Source organism: Mytilus californianus, unplaced genomic scaffold (genome assembly GCF_021869535.1).
Source record: "Mytilus californianus isolate M0D057914Y unplaced genomic scaffold, xbMytCali1.0.p SCAF_5, whole genome shotgun sequence".
NCBI classification, from domain to species: domain Eukaryota; kingdom Metazoa; phylum Mollusca; class Bivalvia; order Mytilida; family Mytilidae; genus Mytilus; species Mytilus californianus.
In genome coordinates, this window is record NW_026262701.1 from 64,816,359 (window position 1) to 64,843,177 (window position 26,819).

At 33.2% G+C, this 26,819-nt stretch overlaps 2 protein-coding genes across 8 annotated transcripts in view; one reads left to right on the top strand and one right to left on the bottom strand.

Moving 5' to 3' along the window:
• LOC127701233 (importin-4-like) overlaps positions 1-26,819 on the bottom strand; it is a 997,117-nt gene that overhangs the window by 514,691 nt on the left and 455,607 nt on the right. For all 6 annotated transcript variants that reach the window (XM_052205057.1, XM_052205056.1, XM_052205054.1 and 3 more), the window contains exon 20: positions 22,607-22,722. In XM_052205057.1, coding sequence (XP_052061017.1) covers positions 22,607-22,722 — 116 coding nt within the window. The remainder of the gene's footprint in view (positions 1-22,606; positions 22,723-26,819) is intronic.
• Positions 1-26,819, top strand: part of LOC127701240 (zinc finger CCCH domain-containing protein 13-like) — a 406,889-nt gene that overhangs the window by 345,715 nt on the left and 34,355 nt on the right. The window lies entirely within an intron of this gene.

The window sequence follows — 26,819 nt, forward strand, 5'->3', positions numbered from 1 at the left end:
TCAAACCACGCCTCTTTTGGGGAGATATATAATATTCATAGATATGTTAATTTGTTAATGTACTGGTTCCCATTTATGATCTCTGTGTTTCATCTCATAGAGACATCACTTGGGAATGTAACCAGTATAGAAAAACATGGTAGCGCCTAAATTTTAATTCTTAGGAGTTCCAAATATGAAGGTAAGGGTAGTATAGAATTTTAGTATAAGTTTAAACTCTTAGAAGTTCAGGGCATATAAATGTTGAAAATATGCCGCACAGCCCTATATTTTGACCTTTGAATAAAATAGTAATGCATATAAACTTTCCGTTCTGGGATATTATTTTTCACGAAACTTCATAGTAAAAGTGTCACAGTTTTAGCCGCAAAGGGAGTTCCTATGGGAAATTGCATTGTCTATATTTACAGAATTGCAACCTATATAGGGTTAAACAATAGAACATACAGAATTTCACAAAATCTGGTTTATCTCAGAGATTTTAAAGAATTTAACTCAAATATGAAGTTTTATAAATATTTCATGAAGATTGAGAAAATCCTGAGCCTTAACTATGATGACTCAGCATAAATTCACAGTTTACAGTATGCATGGTTTACTTAAAGCCCTGAATTCAAAATAAATTCATAATATATGCCTTTTTGTGATTTAAATTGTTTAGAAGTGCTTATATTTACTCTTTGCAGTCATTGCAACTCGTTGATCCTTCCTAAATAATTTTGTTAGGTTATTTTTGTTCTGTCGATAACCCAAAAGTAAGCCGTAACACCTAAATGTGTTTTTTTGTGACCGTGGCATTAAAAAGTACAAGCTAGAATTACAAAAAGACCTCAATAAAACTTACAATAGTGTGTTCTATCCTAAATATATACTAAATACTCAACATTGCTAGAAACTGGGAAAATATTAAGGAAATGTGAGGCCCCAGGGGGCAAAAAACAGAAAAAAATGCCTACCCTGGGTCATTAAACAGATAATTTAACTTGTAAATGCTATGATTTTATTATTTTCAAGGTCTTTTGTAAACAAAACAATAACTGTGCTGGAAAGTTATGCAAAAATAAGATGTAAGCAGTCATTTCTATCAAACTTTTAGTGAATTTATGCACCAGACTGATATCTTCTTAAATACAATTTTGCAAATATGGCTTCGTTTAGACACTTCTAGTTCATACATTAACTAACTTATGTTAGTTATATGGTTAGAGATGATACTGTTGTGACAAGAATTCTTAACTGACCATTTGAGACATAAATTGTGAACTTTCATTGACAAATAGGCATACAGTAAGATGTGGACTGGAGACACAGGCAGGATTGGATACTTTGTATAATCTTGAATGTTGGAATGATTAACTACTAAACAATACATTTATAGTATTCTAAAATGCTTTCAATTTGTTATCAGAATAGTTTCAAACATGTTTTAGACATTTCATGTCAGAAAACATGCACATAGGGTAAGCTGGCAATGATTAAAGTCTTGTTTTCAAATTCTTTAAAAAACTGAAATAGGGGTAGGGGTATAAAATGTACTGTAAAAGGAAACTAAGAGTATATGCAGTGATTTCCTTAAGGGCATACGATACAGTAGAGATCCCTCGTTGATTTTTTCTTGAAATTTTGGTAGAAGGTCAATTTCGATGTGTACTTTTGAAATATGCAAAGAAAAATATACCTTCATGACTTACTTTTTGAGATAATTTGGTTCGAAATTTGCATATTTGAAGGAAAAACCCTGAAATTTCATAAATAAGGACTTTTAAGGAAAGTACCAATACTTTTGAACGAACAGTCATAATTTAACCGGGTTTTTTGTAAAATGTTCCCTTGATCCATGGCATCAGCATGCTGTAACAAGTTAACGGTTGAAATAGATAATTATATCCTAAATTCTTTTAATACAAGTGAAATAAAGAAGTTGAAAATATTTTTGCGTCTACACAGAAGTGCCGAAAAAAATTCTATCGTTGATTTTTTCTTAAAATTTTGGCGGAGCGTTCTTGAAACAGAACTTGATCGATTGCAAAAGAAATAAAATGCTCCGCAGGGCGCAGCTTGATACGACCGCAGAGGTCGAACCCTGAACAGTTGGGGCAAGTATGAACACAACATTCAAGCTTGATACAGCTTTGCATTTGGATTGTGATTAAATATTTGACACAGCATAGGTTTCTGACACAGAATGAATGTGGTCTAAGAACTTAAAAATTTTAAATTGGACATTCACCTATCATGGTCCAATATCCAAAATCTAATTACATGGTTAGATTCAGCATATCAAAGAACCCCAAGAATTCAATTTTTGATGAAATCAAACAAAGTTTAATTTTGGACCCTTTTGACCTCAATGTGGACAAAGTTGATAACGGGGCCCAAAAATCAAAAATCTAAATACATGGTTAGATTCAGCGTATCAAAGAACCCCATATATTCAATTTTTGTTGAAATCAAACAAAGTTTAATTTTGGACCCCGATTTGGACCAACTTGAAAACTGGGCCCATAATCAAAAATCTAAATACATGTTTAGATTCAGCATATCAAAGAACCCTAAGAATTCAATTTTTGTTAAAATCAAACTAAGTTTAATTTTGGACCCTTTGGACCTTAATGTAGACCAATTTGAAAACGGAACCAAAAATTAAGAATTTAAATACACGGTTAGATTCGGCATATCAAAGAACCCCAATAATTCAATATTTGATGAAATCAAACAAAGTTTAATTTTGGACCCTTTGGACCTCAATGTGGACCAATTTAAAAACGGGGCCCAAAATCCAAAAAACTAAATACACGGTTAGATTCAGCATATTAAAGAACCCCAAGAATTCAAGAATAAAACCCCATTGAAATTGGTCAAGAAAAAAGTAATTTATACAAAGTATCTTCTTTTGCACAATACTGTGCAATTAAATATTTCTTGCTATTGCGCAATACTGTACAATTGACAATTTCTTGCTATTGTGCAATATTGTGCTATTGGATATTTCTTGCTATTGTGCAATACTGTGCAATTGAAGATTTCTTGCTATTGCGCAATACTGTGCAATTGAAGATTTCTTGCTATTGTGCAATACTGTGCAATTGAAAATTTCTTGCTATTGCACAATACTTATTATATAATAATTTACACATCCTGTTTGGTGTGTATCTCCTACCATATCATTATTATTTGCTTTTAAATATAAATCAGAAATAACCAACTTAATATGGAAAATTTTAAAAGAAAAAAAAAAAGGAAACCCCCCCCCCCCCCAAATGTTTTGAACCCCCTTATGATTCATCACCCCCAAACTCAATCCCAGCCTTCCCTTTGTGGTATGGTACCTTGCAGTACAATTTCAGAGAGATCCATACACTTGAACACAAGTTATTGTCTGGAAACTAGAAAAATGTGTTTTTGGCCCCTTTTTGGCCCCAAATTCCTAAACCTTCAGGGCAATTACCCCCAAACTCAAACCCAGCTTTCCCTTTGTGATATGGAACCTTGTAGTACAATTTCAGAAAGATCCATACACTTACACACAAGTTATTGTCCTGAAACTAGAAAAATGCTTGTTTTTTGCCCCTTTTTGGCCCCTAATTCCTAAAATATTGAGGCAATAACCCCATCATCAATCCCAGCCTTCCCTTTGTGGTATGGTACCTTGCAGTACACTTTCAGAGAGATCCATACACTTGAACACAAGTTATTGTCTGGAAACTACAAAAATGCTTGTTTTTTGCCCCTTTTTTGGCCCCTAATTCCTAAAATTTTGAGGCAATTACCCCCAAAATCAATCCCAGCATTCCTTTTGTGATATGGAACCTTGTGGTACAATGTCAGAGAGATCCATACACTAACACACAAGTTATGTCTGGAAGTTACAAAAATGCATATCTTTGGCCCCTTTTTGGCCCCCAATTCCTTTACTGTTGGTACCATAATCCCCAAAATCAATCCCAACCTTCCTTTTGTGGTATTGAACCTTGTGGTAAAATTTTATAGAGATCCATTCACTTAAACTAAAGTTAGAGTGCGAAAACCAATGTGTCTTCGGACGACGACGACGACGACGACGACGACGACGACGACGTCATACCAACACGACGACGACGACGTCATACCAATATACGACCACAAAAATTTTTTTGCGGTCGTATAAAAACTGGGGGTCCATGTGCTTGTTTTTTCAATTAAAGCAATAAACCTTAATTTTTATTGGCAAACGGGATGTTTGCCAATAAGGCGCCAAACTACGTTGGGATAAGTTTTATTCGCAACAACGTCGTGAAATCTTTCCCGCCGTTCACTATACTACGTTGTCAATTTCAGTGGTAGAGCCAAGGTGTTTTTTTTTAAACCAATGATATTTATCATGAAAATTAATAAAGCTGGCTCCTCGTAAAAAAGCATCATATTTGCCAAACCTTTATGAATTGTTTCGAAACTCGGATAGAAAAAGCATTCTAGTAATATAAAAGAGGGACGAAAGATACCAGAGGGACATTCAAACTCATAGATAAAAAACAAACTGACAACGCCATGGCCAAAATAAAAAGACAAACAGACAAATAATAGTACAGATGACACAACATAGAAAACTAAGTCTAAGCAACCATATCCCACCAAAAACTGGGGGTGATCTCAGGTGCTCCGGAAGGGTAAGCAGATCCTGCTCTACATGTGGCACCCGTCGTGTTGCTTATGTTATTACAAATATAAAGTAAGGGGGATATTATTAACCATGAAAATTAATAAAGCTGGCTCCGCGTAAAATAGCATCATATTTGCCAAACCTTTATGAATTGTTTCGAAACTCGGATAGAAAAAGTATTCTAGTAAATTACTTTTAGAAAAGAAATGTTCGGAAACAAAACAGATATATATAATAAAAATATTAATTTGCATCTCTGTCCGACATTAGTCATACAATTCATGTAGACAACACAGCTTGAACATAGTTTTAATTATTCAAAAGGCCCCGACATGACAAAATGTGCAACAATTATAAAGTAAGGGGGGTGATATAAAAATAAGGACATTTGGTATGATTGCAAACTATCAACCATAGTTCAAATGACGAAGATAAACGCTATTAAAGGTCACCCTACGGCCTTCAACACAAAAAAAAAAAAAAGAAAAAGAAAAAGCCACACCGTATAGTCAGCTTTAAAAAGCCCCGACATGAAAATGTGAAATAATTCAAACTAGAAAACTAACGACCTACTCTGTAGGCATTACATGAACACAAAATCATACCCACATTAAATCGATTCAGCTTTGTCAATTACAGTGTAGTATAACATTTCATACAGCAGTCGATATTAGAGCATGAAATTTAATGATTCTGTATCAATAGATAAATTACCTAAGCTTGTCTTCAGGGTATTTTTTTTTATTACGGTACATATAATCATTGAATTACTTGTCTGTATTATACCTTCAATCTAGGAGTGAGTGCAACCACATTGTTTGTCCGGTCCAACAAATATTTTGTTTCTTATCTGAGAAACTACTTTACAAAAAGACTTCGTATTTGGTCAGTAACTTAACATCAATGAGTTGCAACTCTGGTCTGTCAAATACCTAATTTCTGTGTGCCGATTTTTCTCTCTCAATATGTACAAAGAGGATATGCTTAGCACATCAATGGGTGCGTTTTTGTTTTTGGTCTATAATACGGGGCTTATAACTGAGTCATTTTAACTGACAATTCTTCTTCATACACTTATATATTCCACGGGTTAAATTCTAAAAATGCCGTTAAACTCTTTAATGTACCTTTTCAAAGTCAGAAACAGTAAGATGCGCTGTCATTATTTATTACGTTTTTTTGTTATTTTGTTGATAGTCTCTGCTAAATTTATCCGTACAATTCTCATTACGACTTAGAGTTAGCCAAATGGTGAAGTTACTATATAAATTACTTATGTTTTTTTTTTATGTGTAGTTAGATTTCTCTCTCATCGACGTCTTATGTTTTTCATATCTCTAATTCATTTCCTATATGAAATAACAGACATAGAAAATCAAGAATGTGGATTTGATTTTTTTCCCATTCGAAGTTAATATTGTTGACCCCCTTATTAATGAATAAATATAACAATTCTCGTGATTAGGCCGATTTTCATTGCAGGTACTTTTTTTCAAATTCGCGCAATCGGGATTATGACGTCAGTGGATTTCCGCAAATGTGACTACATCTAAAGCGACGTCGCGAAATTTAATCGTTCTTATTAGAAACATCGCGAAATTACAACGTTCTGATTAACAACGTTGCGAAAACAACACGAAACGTTTTGAAAACGTTATTATCTGCCCCTGCTACTGTATCGTATGCCCTTAAGGCTATAATTCTGATAAATAAGTATTGTTGTGAGAACAAGTGTTTTTAGAAGGTTTTCTATTTGAATAAATGTTTGTATAGGTTGCACTTTGTAAATACAGCTGTTTCTCAAACCACGCCTCTTTTGGGGAGATATATAATATTCATAGATATGTTAATTTGTTAATGTACTGGTTCCCATTTATGATCTCTGTGTTTCATCTCATAGAGACATCACTTGGGAATGTAACCAGTATAGAAAAACATGGTAGCGCCTAAATTTTAATTCTTAGGAGTTCCAAATATGAAGGTAAGGGTAGTATAGAATTTTAGTATAAGTTTAAACTCTTAGAAGTTCAGGGCATATAAATGTTGAAAATATGCCACACAGCCCTATATTTTGACCTTTGAATAAAATAGTAGTGCATATAAACTTTCCGTTCTGGGATATTATTTTTCACGAAACTTCATAGTAAAAGTGTCACAGTTTTAGCCGCAAAGGGAGTTCCTATGGGAAATTGCATTGTCTATATTTACAGAATTGCAACCTTGAGTTGTATATTAACAGCAAACTTAGCTCAGCCTCCCTATAGGTTTGTTGAACACCATCTTGAGGAACCTCGGCTGTCAAAAATGGTATTCTTGTAAAATGAGTACAGGCTTTACCAAAAGTTATAGTTTGCATTTATAATCAAGTTTTGTTAAAGGCTATGATGTGTATGGCTTATTTTAGTTTTTTACGTATTGGAGAAATTGCAGTTAAAACTGAGTTTGAATTCTATAGAGTAATTCAAAGGGAAGATATAAAGTTTGAAAGAGTATATGGTCATGTTAGCTATATGACAATTACTATGAAGTTTTACAAACATAGTAATCTGCAAAGTAAGATATTATCAATAGCTTGTTAATTTTTTCAACTCACTTTTATTTTATGTACTTTTTATACTGTTTATTATGTCGGGTTTTGGCACTTTTTCAACCCCACCTTTGCTTATTAAAGTCATTGTCATGTATTCACTACTATTATAATTGTTAAGATGTCAGTTGCATTTTAAATTAATTTCTGAATAAATGACATTTTACTCAACTTGTGTTTTATTATCAGCAAACATAGCTCAGACTCTGTAGTTGTTATCTGTGTGAAGGAACATTAGCTGATAAAAAAATATATTTTTGTGAAAATTATGAAATGGTCTGCGCCTAACTGATACAAAAGTTTACATAGAAATTTTAAATTCAATTCTTTGTTATGTACATGTAAATTACGTGTACATCTAGTTTACTGGTGTGAACAATTTCCATGTACCGGTAAATAGTACCGCTGTAAAGATGAGAAAAAATTTAATGTGAAACCAGTGTTCATTACATGCCACTAATTGTAAACAGGTTTACCGTCTTAAAACATCCATGATATGAACGTGTATCATCCTAAGACGATGTGTTGCATATCACCACGACCTTATTGTAACCTTGACCTCATGATCAAAATACTAGATTTTTAGGGGTATTTTCGCGAAATCTCTCAGAAACTGAAATGTTAACCGGGTGCTCCGGATAGGTGGGACTCTTGCTCCCAAATGTTCTGTATCACTTTAAACAAATACAAAATTGAGGGGTTTTAATTTTCAATATGAAATGTAGAAATGTCAAATAGCTAAGTAAATATAATACAATAAAAAAAATAACAGATGGGTATTTCAAAAGACACAGAAAAGTACAGCACTTTTACAAAAACGTGTAACGAAAGTACAGTAAGATGACTATTAAATAAAATGCTCCGCGGGGCACAGCTTGATACGACCGCAGAGATCGAACCCTGAACAGTTGGGGAAAGTATGGACACTACATTCAAACTTGATACAGCTCTGAAATTGGATTGTGATTAAATATTTGACACATCATAGGTTTCTGACACAGAATAAATGTGGTCAAAGAACTAAATATTGAAATTGGACTTTTACCTATTATGGTGCAATATCCAAAATCTAAATACACGATTAGATTCAGCATATCATAGAACCCCTAGAATTTAAATGTTTGATGAAATCAAACAAAAGTTTAAATTTTGACCCTTTGGACCTCAATGAAGACCAATTTGATGACAGGCCCCAAAATCAAAAATCTAAATACACGGTTAGATTCAGCATATAAAAGAACCCCATATATTCAATTTTTGTTGAAATCAAACAAAGTTTAATTTTAGAACCCGATTTCAACCAACTAGAAAGCTGGGCCAAAAATCAAAAATCTGAATACATGGTTAGACTCAGCATATCAAAGATCCTCATATATTCAATTTTTGTTAAAATCAAATAAAGTTTTATTTTGGACCCCAATTTGGACCAACTTGAAAACTGGGCCCAAAATCAAAAATCTTAATACATGTTTAGATTCAGCAAATCAAAGAACCCTTCGAATTCATTTTTTGTTAAATTCAAAGAAAGTTTAATTTTGGACCCTTTGGACCTTAATGTGGACCAATTTAAAAACCGGTCCTAAAATCAAAAATATATAAATACACGATTAGATTCAGTATATCAAAGAACCCCAAGAATTCAATATTTGTTAAAATCAAACATCAGTTTAATTTAGGACCCTTTGGACCTTAATGTGGACAATTTGAAAACATGCCCCAAAATCAAAAATCAAAATACACCAATAATTCAATTTTGATGAAATCAAACAAAGTTTAATTTTGAATCTAAATATGGGCCAATTCAAAAACAGGGCCCAAAACCCAAATTCTAAATATACGGTTGGATTCAGCATATTTAAGAACCCCAAGAATTCAAGACTTTGAATTAAAACACATTGAAATTGGTCAAGAAATAATCAATTTATACAATGTATACAAAAGTATTGTGTTTGCCCCCTTTTTCCTAAATCGTTAGGGTCATAACTCCCAAAATCAATCCAAACCTTCCTTTTACGGTATGAAATTTTGTGGTGCAATTTCATAGCGATCCATAGACTTATACTCAAGTTATTGGCCAGAAACCAGAAAATCCTATTTTTTGGCCCCTAATTCCTAAACGGTTTGGGCCACGACCCCCAAAATCAATCCCTGCTTTCCTTTTGAGGTATAGAACCTTGTAGTAAAATTTCATAAAGATCCATACACTTATACACAAGTTTTTTTGGCCCTTAATTCCTAAACAGCTAGAAAAATAACCTCCAAAATAAATCCGAACCTTCCTATTGTTATATGGAACCATGTGCTGAAATTTTATAGAGATCCATACACTTATACTCAAGTTATTGTCTGTGAACCAGACAATTAATTGTTTTTGTTAGGCCCTTTTTGGCACCTAATTCCTAAACAGCTATGACACTAAAAACCCCCAAAATAAATCCCAACCTTCCTTTTGTGGTGTGGAACCTTGTGCTAAAATCTAATAGAGATGTAAACACTTATACTCAAGTTGTTGTCTTAAAACCAGACAAATAATTGTTTTTGGCCCTTTTCTGGCCCCTAATTACAAAACAGCTAGACAACCGCCAAAATTAATCCCAACCCTCCTATTGTGGTATGGAACCTTGTGCTAAATTTTCATACAGATCCATACACTTATACTAAAGTTATTGTCTGCGAACCAATTTATTTTCTATGAACCAGTAAAACTGACCTTTTTTGGCCCCTAATTACACAACCGCTAGGACAATACCCCCAAGAACAATCTCAACCATCCTTTAGAGGTATGGAACCTTGTGCTAAAATTTCATAGAGATCCATACTTATACTCAAGTTATTGTCTGCGAACCAAAATATCTTCTTCGCCATAACATAATACAAACCCAAAAAATGTTGCGGTTGTATAAAAAAATCATCATAACAAGCATTCTTCTGAGAGTATTGCATGGCAATACATAGTCCCCTACCGGTTAAAAGTTAATTGTACTGGGACAATATGCTAACTGATCTATAACTTGTCATGGTGTAAACTATATAACAAATATCAATTCAATATCTTCAAGCATGATGACAAAAAGTGTGGAAAACTGATTATTTAAGTGAATTTTGTAAGTCCAAGGACCATAACTCTGCACAACATCATCAGACAGGAACAAAATTCGAACTTGATCTGTAACTTGTCATGATAAAACAATGTACTAATTATTAAATCAATATCTTCAAGCATGACGAAAAAAAATGCGGAAAACTGAATATTTGAGTGAATTTTCTAAGTCCAAGGACCATAACTCTCCACAAAATTATCAGACCGGAACAAAATTCAAACTTGATCTGTAACTTGTCATGATTAAACAATATACCAAATATCAAATCACTATCTTCAAATACGAAGAAAACAAGAGGCTCTCAAGAGCCTGAATCGCTCACCTGTATTTTAGAGGAGAAGATTTTTAAATGTTAGCAAACTTGATGAACAAATTGTGTAAAATTGTCTTTAAAGGGCAATAACTCCTTGAGGGGGTCAATTGACAATTATGGTCATATTAATTTTTTTGTAGATCTTACTTTGCTGAACATTATTGCTGCTTACAGTTTATATATATCTATAATAATATTCAAAATAATAACAAAAAACTGCAAAATTTTGTTAAAACTACCAATTCGGTGGCAGCAACCCAACAATGGATTGTTCGATTCGTCTGAAAATTTCAGAGCTGATAGATCTTGACCAACTGAACAATTTTACCCCCATGTCACGTTTGCTCTAAAAGATTTAGTTTTTGAGATATAAGCCAAAAACTGCATTTGACCCTTATGTTCTATTTTTAGCCATGGCGACCATGCTTGTCGATGGATACAAACTTCGGATACAATTTATAAACAAGATACCCTAAGGAACATTTAGTTAAAGTTTGAAGGTAATTGGCCCAGTAGTTTCAGAGGAGAAGATTTTTAAATGTTAGCAAACTTGAACAAATTGTGTAAAATTGTCTATAAAGGGCAATAACTCCTTGAGGGGGTCAATTGATAATTATGGTCGTATTAACTTTTTTGTAGGTCTTACTTTGCTGAACATTATTGCTGCTTACAGTTTATATATATCTATAATAATATTCAAAATAATAACAAAAAACTGCAAAATTTTGTTAAAACTACCAATTCGGTGGCAGCAACCCAACAATGGATTGTTTGATTCGTCTGAAAATTTCAGAGCTGATAGATCTTGACCAACTGAACAATTTTACCCCATGTCAGATTTGCTCTAAAAGCTTTAGTTTTTGAGATATAAGCCAAAAACTGCATTTGACCCCTATGTTCTATTTTTAGCCATGGCGGCCATGTTTGTCGATGGATCATAACTTCGGATACAATTTATAAACTAAATACCCTAAGGAACATTAAGTTAAAGTTTGAAGGTATTTGGCCCAGTAGTTTCAGAGGAGAAGATTTTTGAAATAGTTTACGACGACAGACGACGACGACGACAGACGACGGACGCCAAGTGATGGCATAAGCTCACATGGGGCCCTTCGGGCCCCGGTGAGCTAAAAAGTTAGGAAAACTGATTTGCCGGACTGACAGATGGACAGATGGACAGACAGACAGATAGACAGACGGACGGAGTGCAAATCTAAAGTCCCCTTCGACTTCGTCGGTAGGGGACTAAAAACAGAAAAACTAAAGAAAAGGGACAACAAAAAGAAAACAGGGATTCGAACTTAAACCGAAAAATCTATACGTCTAATTTGACTCTACAACTCATTCATCTAAACCTCGAAGCTACCAACTTTATATACTATACGATTGTCTATTATGTATATATAAAAGTACAAGCCCTGTGTGTCCGTTGTACCGATGTGTATCATATGTTCATTGATATATATAAAATAGACATCTAAATTGCAACCCATTGGTAGCCAAGAGGTTTCGTCGATGTGTTGTTGTCAGTCATACACAACAGACGTAAAGGAGGGGTTCGATTCCCAGTAAAGGCATATAAAATTACAAAAGTTAAAAGTAAATTTTTAAATTAATTCCATTAGTGAATAGAAATCAGTAAATTAGCCAATTCAAACTTAATGTAATTAAGGAAAGAATTGAATATAATTTGGTGAGTCCATTTAAGCGACAGATTTAGGAAGCGTTGATTCTAGAAAATGAAACTACGGTTAATGAATAGGCTGACGTCACGGCAATGGTTTAATGTTTCAGAACGCACAAGGTTCGAAATCAATTGTATGGCGGTTATACCCCATGTATCTTCAAGTAAGCAGGTCTGATAATTTTGGATTTTAAATTGTAAATGTCATTAATATTAAAGTCATCAAATGAATATTGTTAGTTATTGCATGTCCAATTATTACATAAAACCACAATGAAAATTCAGCGCACCTCCAAATATCCCACATCATGAATGATTGCACTTACAATGATATTGCATCACATTTAGAGTTAAAATGAATAGTTTTCTCACAATGCAAGGTGACATTATTTAGTGGGACCATGTGAGATTATAACCAATCCTCTGAAATCATCAGTATGACCTGATCCTGAAATTCTTCAGCAACAACAAATTTTGTGTTCCTTTAAATCCTTTTTAATTGGAATATCTATTTTCATCATATATTAATTTCGGATTATTTTAATTATTACTGTAATTATTGTGATACACAATCGTTATTTGTACATTACCAATTTATGACTTCGTTGTTGTTTTATTTTACTTTTTAATGATGGCATCACAATCAGGAAACACAGAAAATGCAGCCATGCTTGTGGGATAACTCGATGAACATGAAGTACATGAAGTACAAGACAGTGATGACAGTTCTGATGATGAATCCTGTTAGCAGGAAATTGTTACGCTTGAAACAGTGGCATCAAACTCTCATTAGCGAGAAGACGCTTTGGATATAGGACAGATTCCATGTGTTAACATTCGCATTCATGATTATGATCGTGCGGATGAAGGTTCAAGCAAAGTGGGAATAGGTCCAAAATCTATCAGTAGCATTGACCAAAATCAGCTGAGTATTATAAATGCTAGTGTGCAAAGTTTGAACGATTGTCTTAATTATTATGAAGAGTGAGATTACGAGTAAGTAGTGGATTATGATACTAAATGTAACATTGGCGGATGCACTCATGCAGACAGTCAGGTAAGTCTGATTTTGGCTTCAAAGTCGTGTATTCATCAAATTTCGGATTAAGCTGTTTCTCGATCCGAGTCTACATTTGGTAGTGCAGTTGAGATCTCATGTGGGTCTAGTAATAGTTGCGCGATCCAACAATGCAGTGCGATGTACCCATTGTAAACAAAGATGGCAGCACCCAGCAGAAAATTTCGGTTGTTGTCGACGGTAATAGCTTTGATACCTCGCAACTCTTAAATGAGAAATTGAATGAATTAAGCAGGAAGAAAAGGTTGGGCCTAATGTTTCTGATAATTTAGGGACGTTTGTCAACTTATTGTTGACGACGAAAATAACACTGACCAAACGAAATGAACTTTTCAACAAATATTTGAGACCAGAAAATTGTCAGTTAAATTTCCCAACTGTAAACAATGTAATTTATGAACAATGCATCGGAAGTTTTGGCAGGTCAAACAATGTCAAACTTGACACAATTCAAGAGTGTTATTGAATAGCTTAACGATAAAAATTGAGTGGTACAGAGGTACCAGACAAGAAAGAACTGTCGCAAACAATACTAGATTCCATAGCTTTATTAGCATCAAGCAGTTATAGTCTTTCAAAATAAAGGTACATGAAAGATTAATATCAATCACTATGTACACCCAAGACTTTAAATTAACAGATCAGTTGTTTGGTGATGATGTGGTGAATAAAATCAAAAGCCTCACAGAAGGAAAGAAGATGGCTGCTAAGGTAGCACAAAGGCCACAGTTTTCTAACCCTTCTTCCAGTTTTGGTAATTTTAGAGGTTATAGCCATGGTGGTGAAACATCTTCTAGGAGAGGAGGCAGACATATTTTAAGAAGAAGCCTTTTGGGCTTTCTGAGTTCCAACAGTCCCACGGGAAAAAGTAGTTCAGGTTAGTGGTAATACTATTATTCTGATTGTTGTTAGAATAAATTTTGATAATATTAACATTAAAAAAAAGACAGTGGTAATGATTTATTTTAAATGTAAGTAACTTAAATGCATATATTGAGTATAACCATTTCCAAATGGAAAGATTAGAATCTGCCATGAGACTCATGACTCAAAATTGTTTTATGGTGTGTTTGATCTCCGTGACACATATTACTCAGTAAGTGTAACTCTTGAGTCAAGAAAATGTCTACGTTTTATCTGGAGAGATACCTTATATCAATTTACTGCATTACTTGTAATGTTGTACTTATATTTGATTGTCTGTTGTTTGTACTGTATTTCTCCTTTGGTCAGTGGATGTGTGTTTTGTAATAATGAAAAGTATATAACACCTTAGTAAACATCAAGAAAAACAGTTACCTCCTTTAAAAAATATCAGTTAACCTGATATTAAAAACCTGCCTGAGTAAGTCTCTGTCCTTAATTCGAACTTGCTGAAATTTGAGCCCAATGAACAAAATCCTCAAAGTCACACACAATGAGTACATGTAATATAAGCAATCTTTTAATTATCCCTTATCTCCTTCAGAACTCTTCATTTGAACTCATTATATGTAAAATTAAGCATTTAGTACTCATATCAACAATATAATCAACATAATTTGAAGTCCTGCTCTATCCCATTATAAATAAACCCCTGTGTATATACATGTATTGTGTAGCAGTGCCAGTGGTATCCAGATTTGAATGAAACATAAATCATAATTGAAATAAAACTTTAATTTTATATTCATCACTTGATTTGGCCCTTGGGGAATCTTCTCAGCTAAAATAAAAATGTTTGCTCCATGCAGAAACCAAAAGCCTATGTGCGTACCGAAAAGTAGCAAAGTATAGACCCCTGGCTTGACATCACACAATCCAATTGGAACGATGGTTCCAAATAAATGCATGAGGCTATCAGGAAGCCTATAATGAGGCTATCAGGAAGCCTAGTATGTGGCTATGAGGAAACCAAGTAGTGATGTTGTTTGATTTGTGTTGGAATGAATTTGTATGAAATTTGACAGTTTATCCCCAGAAATTCTTGAAACAACCAGTAGTAAAATTTTATAAATGTCCATAAATTAGATGGCAACAGCAGAGTGTCCCCAAGGATCTATGCAAAACATTCAAAGTCAATAGATTATGACTGAGGGGTCAGGGCCTTAAATATATCCATGGAAATGAGATGGGCAAATGATAATACATCTGCATACCAAATTTATCATTGACCTACAACTAGTGGTTCCCCTTAAACTGACCTAATCACAAATTAATACATGTTAATTAAGCAAAAATTTCAAAGTCAATAGACCATGACTGAGGGGGAGGGGCCAAATAATTGCCATGGAAATGAGATGTGCCTATGCTAATACATCTGCATACCAAATATCATTAACCTTTTTCAACTGGTTCATATGAAAACTATCATGTTATAATCTGATATCATCAGATATCAACAGCATACCGTTTATCACTTCACCCAGAACCGAAATAAATAAACAATTTACTAAATAATTGCATTATCTTTGTGTCCTCTTTTACAGCTTTATCTTTCAAACATTTATACAGTTACATGTACCAGTTTTTTTTTCAATTAATTAATGGTAAATTAATGGTAAATAAAATGCTCCGCTGGGGCGCAGCTTGATACGACCGCTGAGGTCGAACCCTGAACAGTTGGGGCAAGTATGGACACAACATTCAAGCTTGATACAGCACTGAATTTGGATTGTAATTAAATATTTGACACAGCATAGGTTTCTGACACAGAATTAAAGTGGTCTAAGAACTTAAAAAATTTTAATTTACCTATTCAAACCATATCATTATTATTTGCTTTTATATATAAATCAGAAATAACCAATTTAAAATGGAAAATTTTAAAGAAAAGAAAGGAAAAAAAAATCCCCCCCCCAAATTTTTTGAACCCCCTTATGATTCATCACCCCCAAACTCAATCCCAGCCTTCCCTTTGTGGTATGGTACCTTGCAGCACAATTTCAGAGAGATCCATACACTTGAACACAAGTTATTGTCTGGAAACTAGAAAAATGCTTATTTTTTGGCCCCTTTTTGGCCCCTAATTCCTAAACGTTTTGGACAATTACCCCCAAACTCAAACCCAGCTTTCCCTTTGTGATATGGAACCTTGCAGTACAATTTCATAAAGATCCATACACTTACACACAAGTTATTGTCCTGAAACTAGAAAAATGCTTGTTTTTTTGCCCTTTTATGGCCCCTAATTCCTAAAATTTGGGAGCAATTACCCCCAAAATCAATCCCAGCCTTCCCTTTGTGGTATGGTACCTTGCAGTACAATTTCAGAGAGATTCATACACTTGAACACAAGTTATTGTCTGGAAACTAGAAAAATGCTTATTTTTGGCCCCTTATTCCTAAACTTTTTGGGCAATTACCCCCAAACTCAATTCCAGCTTCCCCTTTGTGATATGAAACCTTGTGGTACAATTTCATAAAGATCCATACACTTACACACAAGTTATTGTCATGAAACTAGAAAAATGCTTGTTTTTGCCCCTTTTTGGCCCCTAATTCCTAAAATTTGGAGGCAATTACCCCCAAAATCAAACCCAGCATTCCCTATGTGATATGGAACCTTGTGGTACAATGTCAGAGAGATCCATACACTTACACACAAGTTATGTCTGGAAGTTACAAAAATGCTTATTTTTGGCCCCTTTTTGGCCCCTAATTCCTTAACTGTTTGTACCATAACCCCCAAAATCAATCCCCACCTTCCTTTTGTGGTATTGAACCTTATGGTAAAATTTCATTGAGATCCATTTACTTAAACTTAAGTTAGAGTGCGAAAACTAATGTGTCTTCGGACGACGACGCCGGACGACGACGACGACGACGACGCCAACGTCATACCAATATACGACCACAAAAATTTTTTTGCGGTCGTATAATAATTTGAAGTTATATATATTAAATAACTGTCAGTGCTCAAAACTCATTTTTTTATCATGGTGGTCCAAATGAAAAAATTTGGGCAACCACATCTTTCAGAGACTCAAATTTTGGTAGCCCAAATAGAATTTTAATGGCCCAAACAATGTACAAGAAGCTTTTATTAATTTTCATTTATAAGTTAAGTGAAAGCATTATCCTGAGTAAGAGGGTCCTGATTCAAATAGGATGATAATACCTGTACAGAACAGAAGAATGACCTTGACATGTGCAGGCACATTGATTAATTTCAGAATCGTTTGTTTACATGTTTTGTTGATCTTTTTTTAGCACTGCTATTGGTATTTAATGAAAGGCCAACATCTTGAAATGATAACTTATTAACTCATAGCCTAAATCAGGGCTCACACTACTCAAGAATCATAGGGAGAAGTTACTTCTCTTTTTGAAACTAATAGGGAGAAGTGGCGAAGCTTAAAAGAGAAATGCTTGTTTGCTTGTGGCGCTATAATTTTTAGTTTTTATAAAAATAAAAAGGGCCATTTGCATTCTATTTTTTTCAATTCTACATTAGAATACAATTAAAGTAACAGTTGTCTCAGTTTATGTCTTAAATTGTCATTCATACATGAAGTTACACAAGCATATTTTTTTCAATTGTAAGAAACTACCAACAATCTATCAATGAGGGGGGCAATACCTTTTTCTGCTAACCTGTTTTGGGCTTTTTCAAGGTGTTGTTAACTGTTATTTGAAATACATATAAACTGTTAACTGTTTTCAATCCACTGTCTGTTATTTGTTCTGTTAAAATTGGCAATGTTGTTAACTGTTTTATATGAAAATGGGATTCCTCTAACATGTTGTATCTGTTACTTGACACTTAAAGTGTTCACTGTTTTTGACATAATTTATCTCTGTTAACTGTTATTTAAAAGAATTTTAAAGATTCACAGTGACACTAATCACATTAAATTTGCTGTTAATCTCTTTCTTTACGGTGCTCCCTCAAAGGAGTAACATAAACAGCATATATGTAACTGTCTTTGGAGATCTTTAAAGGGGTTGAGATCTCCCAAAACATGTTTAACCCCGCCGCATTTTTGCACCTGTCTTCAGTCAGGAGCCTCTGGCCTTTGTTAGTCTTGTATGTTTTTTTAATTTTAGTTCATTTATATGTTTCGGAGTTTAGTGTGACGTCCATTTTCACTGAACTAGTACACATTTTAATTTCGGGGCTAGCTGAAGCCCGCCTCCGGGTGCGGGATTTTCTCGCTGTGTTGAAGACCCATTGGTGGCCTTGGGCTGTTTTATGCTCTTTGGTCGGGTTGTTGACTTTTTGACACATTCCCCATTTCCATTCTCAATTCTATTAGCTACGAGATATAAAAAAAAAATAAAATATGATTTTTTTTTGTTCAATCACTAATGAAAGTGAAATAATAATTCGCTTTTAGCAGCCAGTTTAGTTCAATTTTGTCAAAATAAGCTAAGAAACATCGCTGATGAATTATTAACTTGTAAGAGAATAATTCGACCTCATTGAATCCGTATTCATTTGACCTTCAATTTAAGCTATTAGCTAGAGATTGGTTACGCATGTATTAGTCGTGTTCAGTCATTAAAAGGAAAAGAATGTCAACATTGAAAGTGAAACAAAGGTGAACCATTACGTTGACTGATTCGATTCACCAAAAATCATTCTTATACAGGTAAAAACGATGATTAACTTATTTTTTAACCTATAACATGAAATCAAACAGACCTAGAAAAGTCCAAATGCACGAGGTCGCTATCTATTTATATTTATGTTTATATATCGGGATATGTGACCGTCGGCAGTCTTCGGAGGTCAGCTCGATGGTTAATTAGATGGCGTCTAGACTAAAATACACACGGAATGCTGATATATGTTATCGAGTCTATGCATTGTTAAAAGTTTATGTCAGACTTATTGTAATTTGGATATACGTTTTAGTATGTTATAAATCAAATATGAGAATTTGAGTCAAATCGGTGAACAAGAATTTGACAGCTAATGCCCCTTAAGTCAATCAATATTCAAAAACTTTGGAACATTTCAGGGAAATCCATGGACAAAGGGCAAAACCGAGACAACAAGAAGACAGCATATATATAGGACAAACGGTGTACACAATACACTAAAAGTACATACAACACATGAACACAAATGGAGTGAACTCAGGTGCTTTGAAAGGGTGAGCATTTCCTGCTTTTTGCAAGACACCCGCCGTTTTCTTTTGAAAATTCTTCAAAATCGGATAGAACAATCAAATACCTTAACATTGTTCGATTTCTCAAAATGGTTGTTAAGTGTTATTGAAGTTTTTACACCACTGTTATCTGTTATTCAGTTAAAGTTGGTGTTAACTGTTAGCAGCATTTTATATTTGTTGTTAACTGTTTTTGCCAAAATCGAGGTGTTGTTAACATGTTAACGGAGCCCCTATTGACTCCCCCCCTCATCAATATTAAAGACATTTGTTTGTAAATTAAAAAGGATAAGAAATAATAACTTATTCATCAAAATTCTGTTGATGTAATTCATTGTTTCTCATTAAAAAGATATATAAATTAAACAAATTTAAGCAGCTTAAATCAATCAATTGAATGGAAACATACATTTACATGTAATTAAAGGAGATCTAGCCAAATGTCTGTTAAAGCGTGTGGAAAGAGTATTTTTTACTATTGGGATCGTTTATTTTTCTGTCAGCTGTTCCATTTGTGTGTCTATAGTTATCATCGTAAGAATACGGATTTTGGTCATAGTTTTTTTTTTTTTTATCTTTTATTTGTTTTTCAATACAGGATTTTACATACCCCCTACACTACCACCTGACAGGGGTATCAAGGAGTTAAATATAGAAAATAATGCAGTATACAATATGTATTGCTGACTAATTGATTTTTACAATTATAGTATTTAAGGTTACATATAAATTTTATTTGATTAATCTCTCTCTTTGACTTTCTCTCATACAATACAACTACTTTTCACTCACCTGTTTTGCTACAATATGTATCTTGACTTACTTTTTAAAACAATTATTTTAAAGACAAGCATAACTTTCCTCATTGTATATAACTATTTTGTTTTTACATAACTAAAAAATAGATAATATGAAAAAATATTTAGTTAAATATTACATGTAAAGGAGACCAAATTTTTTCACAAACTTGGACTTTATTATTTTTCTTTGCAATATAATATTCAAGAAATTGGTATTTCTTTATTCTTTTCTTTCATTTAATTTACATTTATATATATAATTCTTTGTAATTATGACTAACAGATTCAACAATAAACTTTCATGTTTGCAACCAAGAACACATTCTCTTTGTTGAGAACAAATTTTACCAAAAAAAGTTTTACAATATTTGAAAAAAACTGCCACAATTGAAAAGTTATTGGGCATTCTAAAAATAGGTGTTCAATGGTTTCTTTGCCAAGTTTATAAAAAGTACATAACTTGGTATATTTTAATTTGAGTTTGTACAAAAAGGTATCAGTTGCTATGATTCTATGCAAACATTTGTATTGAAATGTTCTTAAAAAAACATCTCTACAGGACTTTTTGGTTATCATGAAATATTCTGACCATTCTGTTGTATCAATAACCAACAGTTCTTCCCATTTCAAAAATTTGACTGGTGGTAGTTGACTAACTTCATTTACTAAATTTTTATATACAAATTTGGCTTTCACATTACAAATAATTCTCTTTAAGAATGTTTCTCCAGTGTTAGGCTTATCCAAATCTTGCTTTAAACAGTTCTCTTTAAGGCATTTTTTCAAAGCGTTAGGGATTATTTTTATATAATATTTGATAAAATTGTTGATTTTCACTCTTTCTTGAAATTGCTCAAATTACATATTTTCATGATTAATAAGGTCACTTACTGACTGCACACCTCCCTGTTTCCATTGAATATTATATGGGAAATCATTCAAAGAAGAAAAGCTCAAAATATCTAAGGATAAAATGTCACTGACAGAAATCTCAGTATTAGGTTTTACAATTGAAAAGCAGAGTAGAGAACATCCATCGGAAAGAATTTTTACATCTTTTAGAAATTTCAATCAGCCTTTCTTTCTGTATATGTAAAACCCTGTCACCCCCATACTGTATAAGGTCTGCCAGTAACAACTGTTGCCAGCCACCACCCGGGTTTGATAGCAGTCTTTTTATCCAACTAATTTTTAAATAGATATTAAAGGAATGAAGATGTACCATATTAAGTTCACCTTGTGAAATATCACCAATAAGTGTGTTAATTCTGTCTGGTTTTCCATTCCATATAAATTCACAAAATAATGATTTTGGTCATAGTTGATCCACCTCCGATACGTGATTAGTATAAATATTTCAATGGCGGACGCAGAAAAAGGTACAAAACAAACAATGTTTGACCAACGATTTGGAAAGAAATATTAAGTTTTTAATACAATAAATGGATGAAACATTAACTAAAGGCAATATTCATTGAGTAACAAATTCATTAGCCGAAAAATGTTCTGATGTAAGCTCTTAAAAAATTTCAAGAAGCGGCGGTCATTGTTGTAAGAGTTAGGTCTAGAGAGGTAACGAATACAGCATGCGACGTCATGAGCAGCAAGGCCTCTTATTGGTTTCTATTATTATCACGAAAACAAACGTATCTTATTGGTCACTATCACTGGATGACACTGGTATCAGGTTCATTTCTTTAGCACAACAATATTATTTGAAGTCTGATTCTTAAGCAGGAAACAGTAGAAAGATATTTTTACCAAAGGGAAATTACAGAAAACACGAACTGCAGAAAGTCGCCCGACTTGAATTTATTTGGGTCAGTAACTGTTCATATTTTATCAAATTTGGTGGTCCAAATCGGTAAATGGTCATCTGTGGCGATTGGGCTACCTTTAGTTTCGAGCACTGTCTGTTAGTCAGTCATTTGGAGGACAGTAGCATTTTTAATTCAATTCACTTAAATATATTGACCAAGGATTGTTAAATCAAATTTACCTATTTTCAATATCAAATAAAAACAGGCAACATATTTAAATTTTATCTTCAAATAAGAATGAAAAAAACCCAAAAAACTAGTTCATTTGTATTTTCATGTAAACAAGGATCTTAACGAAGGTAATCAATCAGTCTACAAGAATGAAACTGTTATCCTAGCTTACTTACAATGCAAAGCAAAGATTGGCCAGGAACCCAAGCTACTTCAAAGACAAAATGTTGTCACATAATTGATGGCAATAAAAAATTGATCTACCTGAAACTGCCATCTGTTCAGTTTTGTATATTGATAATAAATATTTCAAATTACCCATGAATTTTGGAATCTTCCTCTTCTTCACTATCACCAGCTGTCAAATCTTCTTCATCACAAAAATCAGCTCCATTAAACATAACCACCTGCTCTTCTTCATCTTTATAGTGAGTCTATATAAGAAGGAGAGTGCACATTATATCAGCTTGATATAAAATTAGCATCCCCAAGATACATGTAGCAAATGAATCAGGAAAAAATAATAATCAAAGAGCTTGTGAGCAATAAAGGGTAAAATTTTCATATAAGGTGCCAATATTTTACCTTTTTCTTGATTATTATGTACCAGCATTAAAATTCTGTTATTTTGGTACCTCAGGATGGATAGTTTTACATAAATTGAGAGCCATTTGAATCTTCAATTATTAACATTTATGTTAAGAACAATTAAATGTGCCAATATTTCTTCTATTTTATTAATATTCTTGTACTGGCCTGATAATTGAGTACTTTTATAACCTCAGGATGGATTGTTTGACATAAAAAGAAAGGAATTTAAGTTTCAAATTGCTATATTTGTTATCATCTATATAAGGAGGCAATATTTTCCCCTTTTCTTGATTATTGTTTAACAGTATTTAAATTCTGTATTTTTTGTACCCTCAGGATGGATAGTTTTACACAAATTGAGAGCTCTATAAGTCTACAATATTTCTAATACTTACGTTGATAAGAAAAAAAAGTGCCAATTTTTCCTTTTTTTTATTAATACATGTATTCATGTACTAGCCTGAAAATTGAGGACTTTCTGTACTTCAAGATGGATTGTTTGACATAAAAGGGAAGGAATTTAAGTCTCGAATTGCTATATTTGTTGTGTTCATGTATATATATATAAAGAAGACATTTTTGTTGAATAAACCTAATGTTATTATTTTTTCTGTGAAATACTGGTTATTTCAAGCAATACTGTCAAGTTTTGTCATAATCATTTGAATAGTTTGAGAGTAATTTAGTATAATGTATAACGATATCTACAGAGATTTGAGCAAAATTTCTTTGAAAAATCCAAATCACGGCGCATCATGATAGAATATAGTGTGGACCAATAAATTCACCAATAAATGATCAAATATTCATCTCATCTGCATAAAAACAGTTGAATATGATACAAAAGATTATCTAAGATGATAAACACCACTAATGTACCTCTTTGTTTTCATTATAAGGTCCCTTTTGGTCCATTTATACCTCTCATTCTCTAAACATTTTAACTTCATAGGCTTATAAATCAAAATTTTGGGGTAACTTTCACACATTTAAGTAAGAAATGTCATAATAAATGAGTAATTGAAGTGTTCAAGCTGAATGAACTATCCATATAAAAGTTTACTGACTCCATGGAGGTTTCAAAAAGTCCTTACGTAAAACTTAAGTTTACGCCACGTTCCAGAGAGGGACATATATATATAGTTTTTTAGTGAATAATACGATGTTTCTGCATCAAAAACATTTCATTTACTTATTACTGTATATTTCTTAAAGAATTACTTAGGAAAAAGTTTTCTTTTATAGCCCAATATAGGAAATAAGAAGAAGTCAGAAAAAGCTCCCCAAAACACTGAATATGACTTGCTCTGCCTACTAATATTCATGGTACAACCCTATTTCAAATATATTCAGGTTTGCAATATTTCGGTGAAATAGCATGAAATTTTAAATCAAAGCATTGTCGGTGCTGTGATCCAGCCATTTTTTGGCTTCAGGTAGTCGGACATTTTTTTTTATCTCATTTTCAATAATAAATCTTTATACAGGCTTGTCAAGTCTTTAAGACATTCATATATAGACAACCATCACAACTTTGGATAAGTGATTTTAGCCTAAAATGTAACCTTTTTTAAAACCCTTTTAACAGAGAAGAAACACAGTGACAATCTAAAATCATAAATTTAATAAACAGCTGCGCCATGAGCGCATGATACGCACGTCATCTTGTGTGTGAATTTTTATGCAATAAGCATAAATAGTTTCTGACATACAGCGTGACATGCGAAAACCCCCCTTTTTTTCTTCAAAAAACTCAATATCTCTAAAATAAAATTTTGAATCAAAACCAAAAAATATACAGATCTTTAGATTAATATAACTAAGAAGTGTGTAAAATTTTAAGCAATAATCATAAATCGTTTTTGAGATACGGCGCGACATGTGAAAACCCCCCTTTAAAAAAAACAAAAAAATCAATATCTCAAAAATAAAACTTTGAATCAAAACCAAAAAGTATACAGATCTTTAGATTAATATAACTAAGAAGTGTGTAAAATTTTAAGCAATAATCATAAATCGTTTTTGAGATACGGCGCGACATGTGAAAAACCCCTCCCCCTTTTTTTACAAAATACTTAATAACTCAAAAATAAAATTTTGAATCATCACCAAAAAGTATACAGATCTTAAGGTTAATATAACTAAGAAGTGTGTAAAGTTTTAAGCAATAATCATAAACTGTTTTTGAGATACGGTGCGACATGTGAAAAACCCCTCCCCCTTTTTTAACAAAATACTCAATATCTCTAAAATAAAATTTTGAATCATCACCAAAAAGTATACAGATCTTAAGATTAATATAACTAAGAAGTGTGTAAAGTTTTAAGCAATAATCATAAATTGTTTTTGAGATACGGCGCGACATGTGAAAAAAAACACACACCTGTTTTAGTTACTAAGTCCCGTAACTCAAAAAGTTTTAATCTTATTTTCACCAAAAAGTATACAGATCGTTTGACCATCATAAGAAACAACTATGTTAAGTTTCATGAAATTTGGATAAGTCATTCTCAAGTTACGGTGCGACATGTTTACGCCGGACAGACAGACGGACGGACAGACAGACGGACAGACAGACGGACAGACACCGGACATTTGTATAACATAATACGTCCCGTCAAAAATTGACGGGCGTATAAAAACAAGAATGTGTCCATAGTACACGGATGCCCCACTCGCACTATCATTTTCTATGTTCAGTGGACCGTGAAATTGGGGTCAAAACTCTAATTTGGCATTAAAATTAGAAAGATCATATCATAAGGAACATGTGTACTAAGTTTCAAGTTGATTGGACTTCAACTTCATCAAAAACTACCTTGACCAAAAACTTTAACCTGAAGCGGGACAGACGGACGAACGGACGGACGGACAGACCTAAAAACATAATGCCCCTAGTTGGGGCATAAAAAACTGACAACACAAGGATTGAAATTTAGAACGTCATCATTTTCATTATTAATAAAATGCTCCGCAGGGCGCAGCTTGATACGACCGCAGAGGTCGAACCCTGAACAGTTGGGGCAAGTATGAACACAACATTCAAGCTTGATACAGCTTTGCATTTGGATTGTGATTAAATATTTGACACAGCATAGGTTTCTGACACAGAATGAATGTGGTCTAAGAACTTTAAAATTTTAAATTGGACATTCACCTATTATGGTCCAATATCCAAAATCTAAATACATGGTTAGATTCAGCATATCAAAGAACCCCAAGAATTCAATTTTTGATGAAATCAAACAAAGTTTAATTTTGGACCCTTTTGACCTCAATGTGGACAAAGTTGATAACGGGGCCCACAAATCAAAAATCTAAATACATGGTTAGATTCAGCATATCAAAGAACCCCATATATTCAATTTTTGTTGAAATCAAACAAAGTTTAATTTTGGACCCCGATTTGGACCAACTTGAAAACTGGGTCCATAATCAAAAATCTAAATACATGTTTAGATTCAGCATATCAAAGAACCCTAAGAATTCAATTTTTGTTAAAATCAAACTAAGTTTAATTTTGGACCCTTTGGACCTTAATGTAGACCAATTTGAAAACGGAACCAAAAATTAAGAATCTAAATACACGGTTAGATTCGGCATATCAAAGAACCCCAATAATTCAATTATTGATGAAATCAAACAAAAGTTTAATTTTGGACCCTTTGGACCTCAATGTGGACCAATTTAAAAACGGGGCCCAAAATCCAAAAACTAAATACACGGTTAGATTCAGCACATTAAAGAAACCCAAGAATTCAAGAATAAAACCCCATTGAAATTGGTCAAGAAATAAGCAATTTATACGAAGTATCTTCTTTTGCACAATACTGTGCAATTAAATATTTCTTGCTATTGCGCAATACTGTACAATTGACAATTTCTTGCTATTGCGCAATATTGTGCTATTGGATATTTCTTGCTATTGCGCAATACTGTG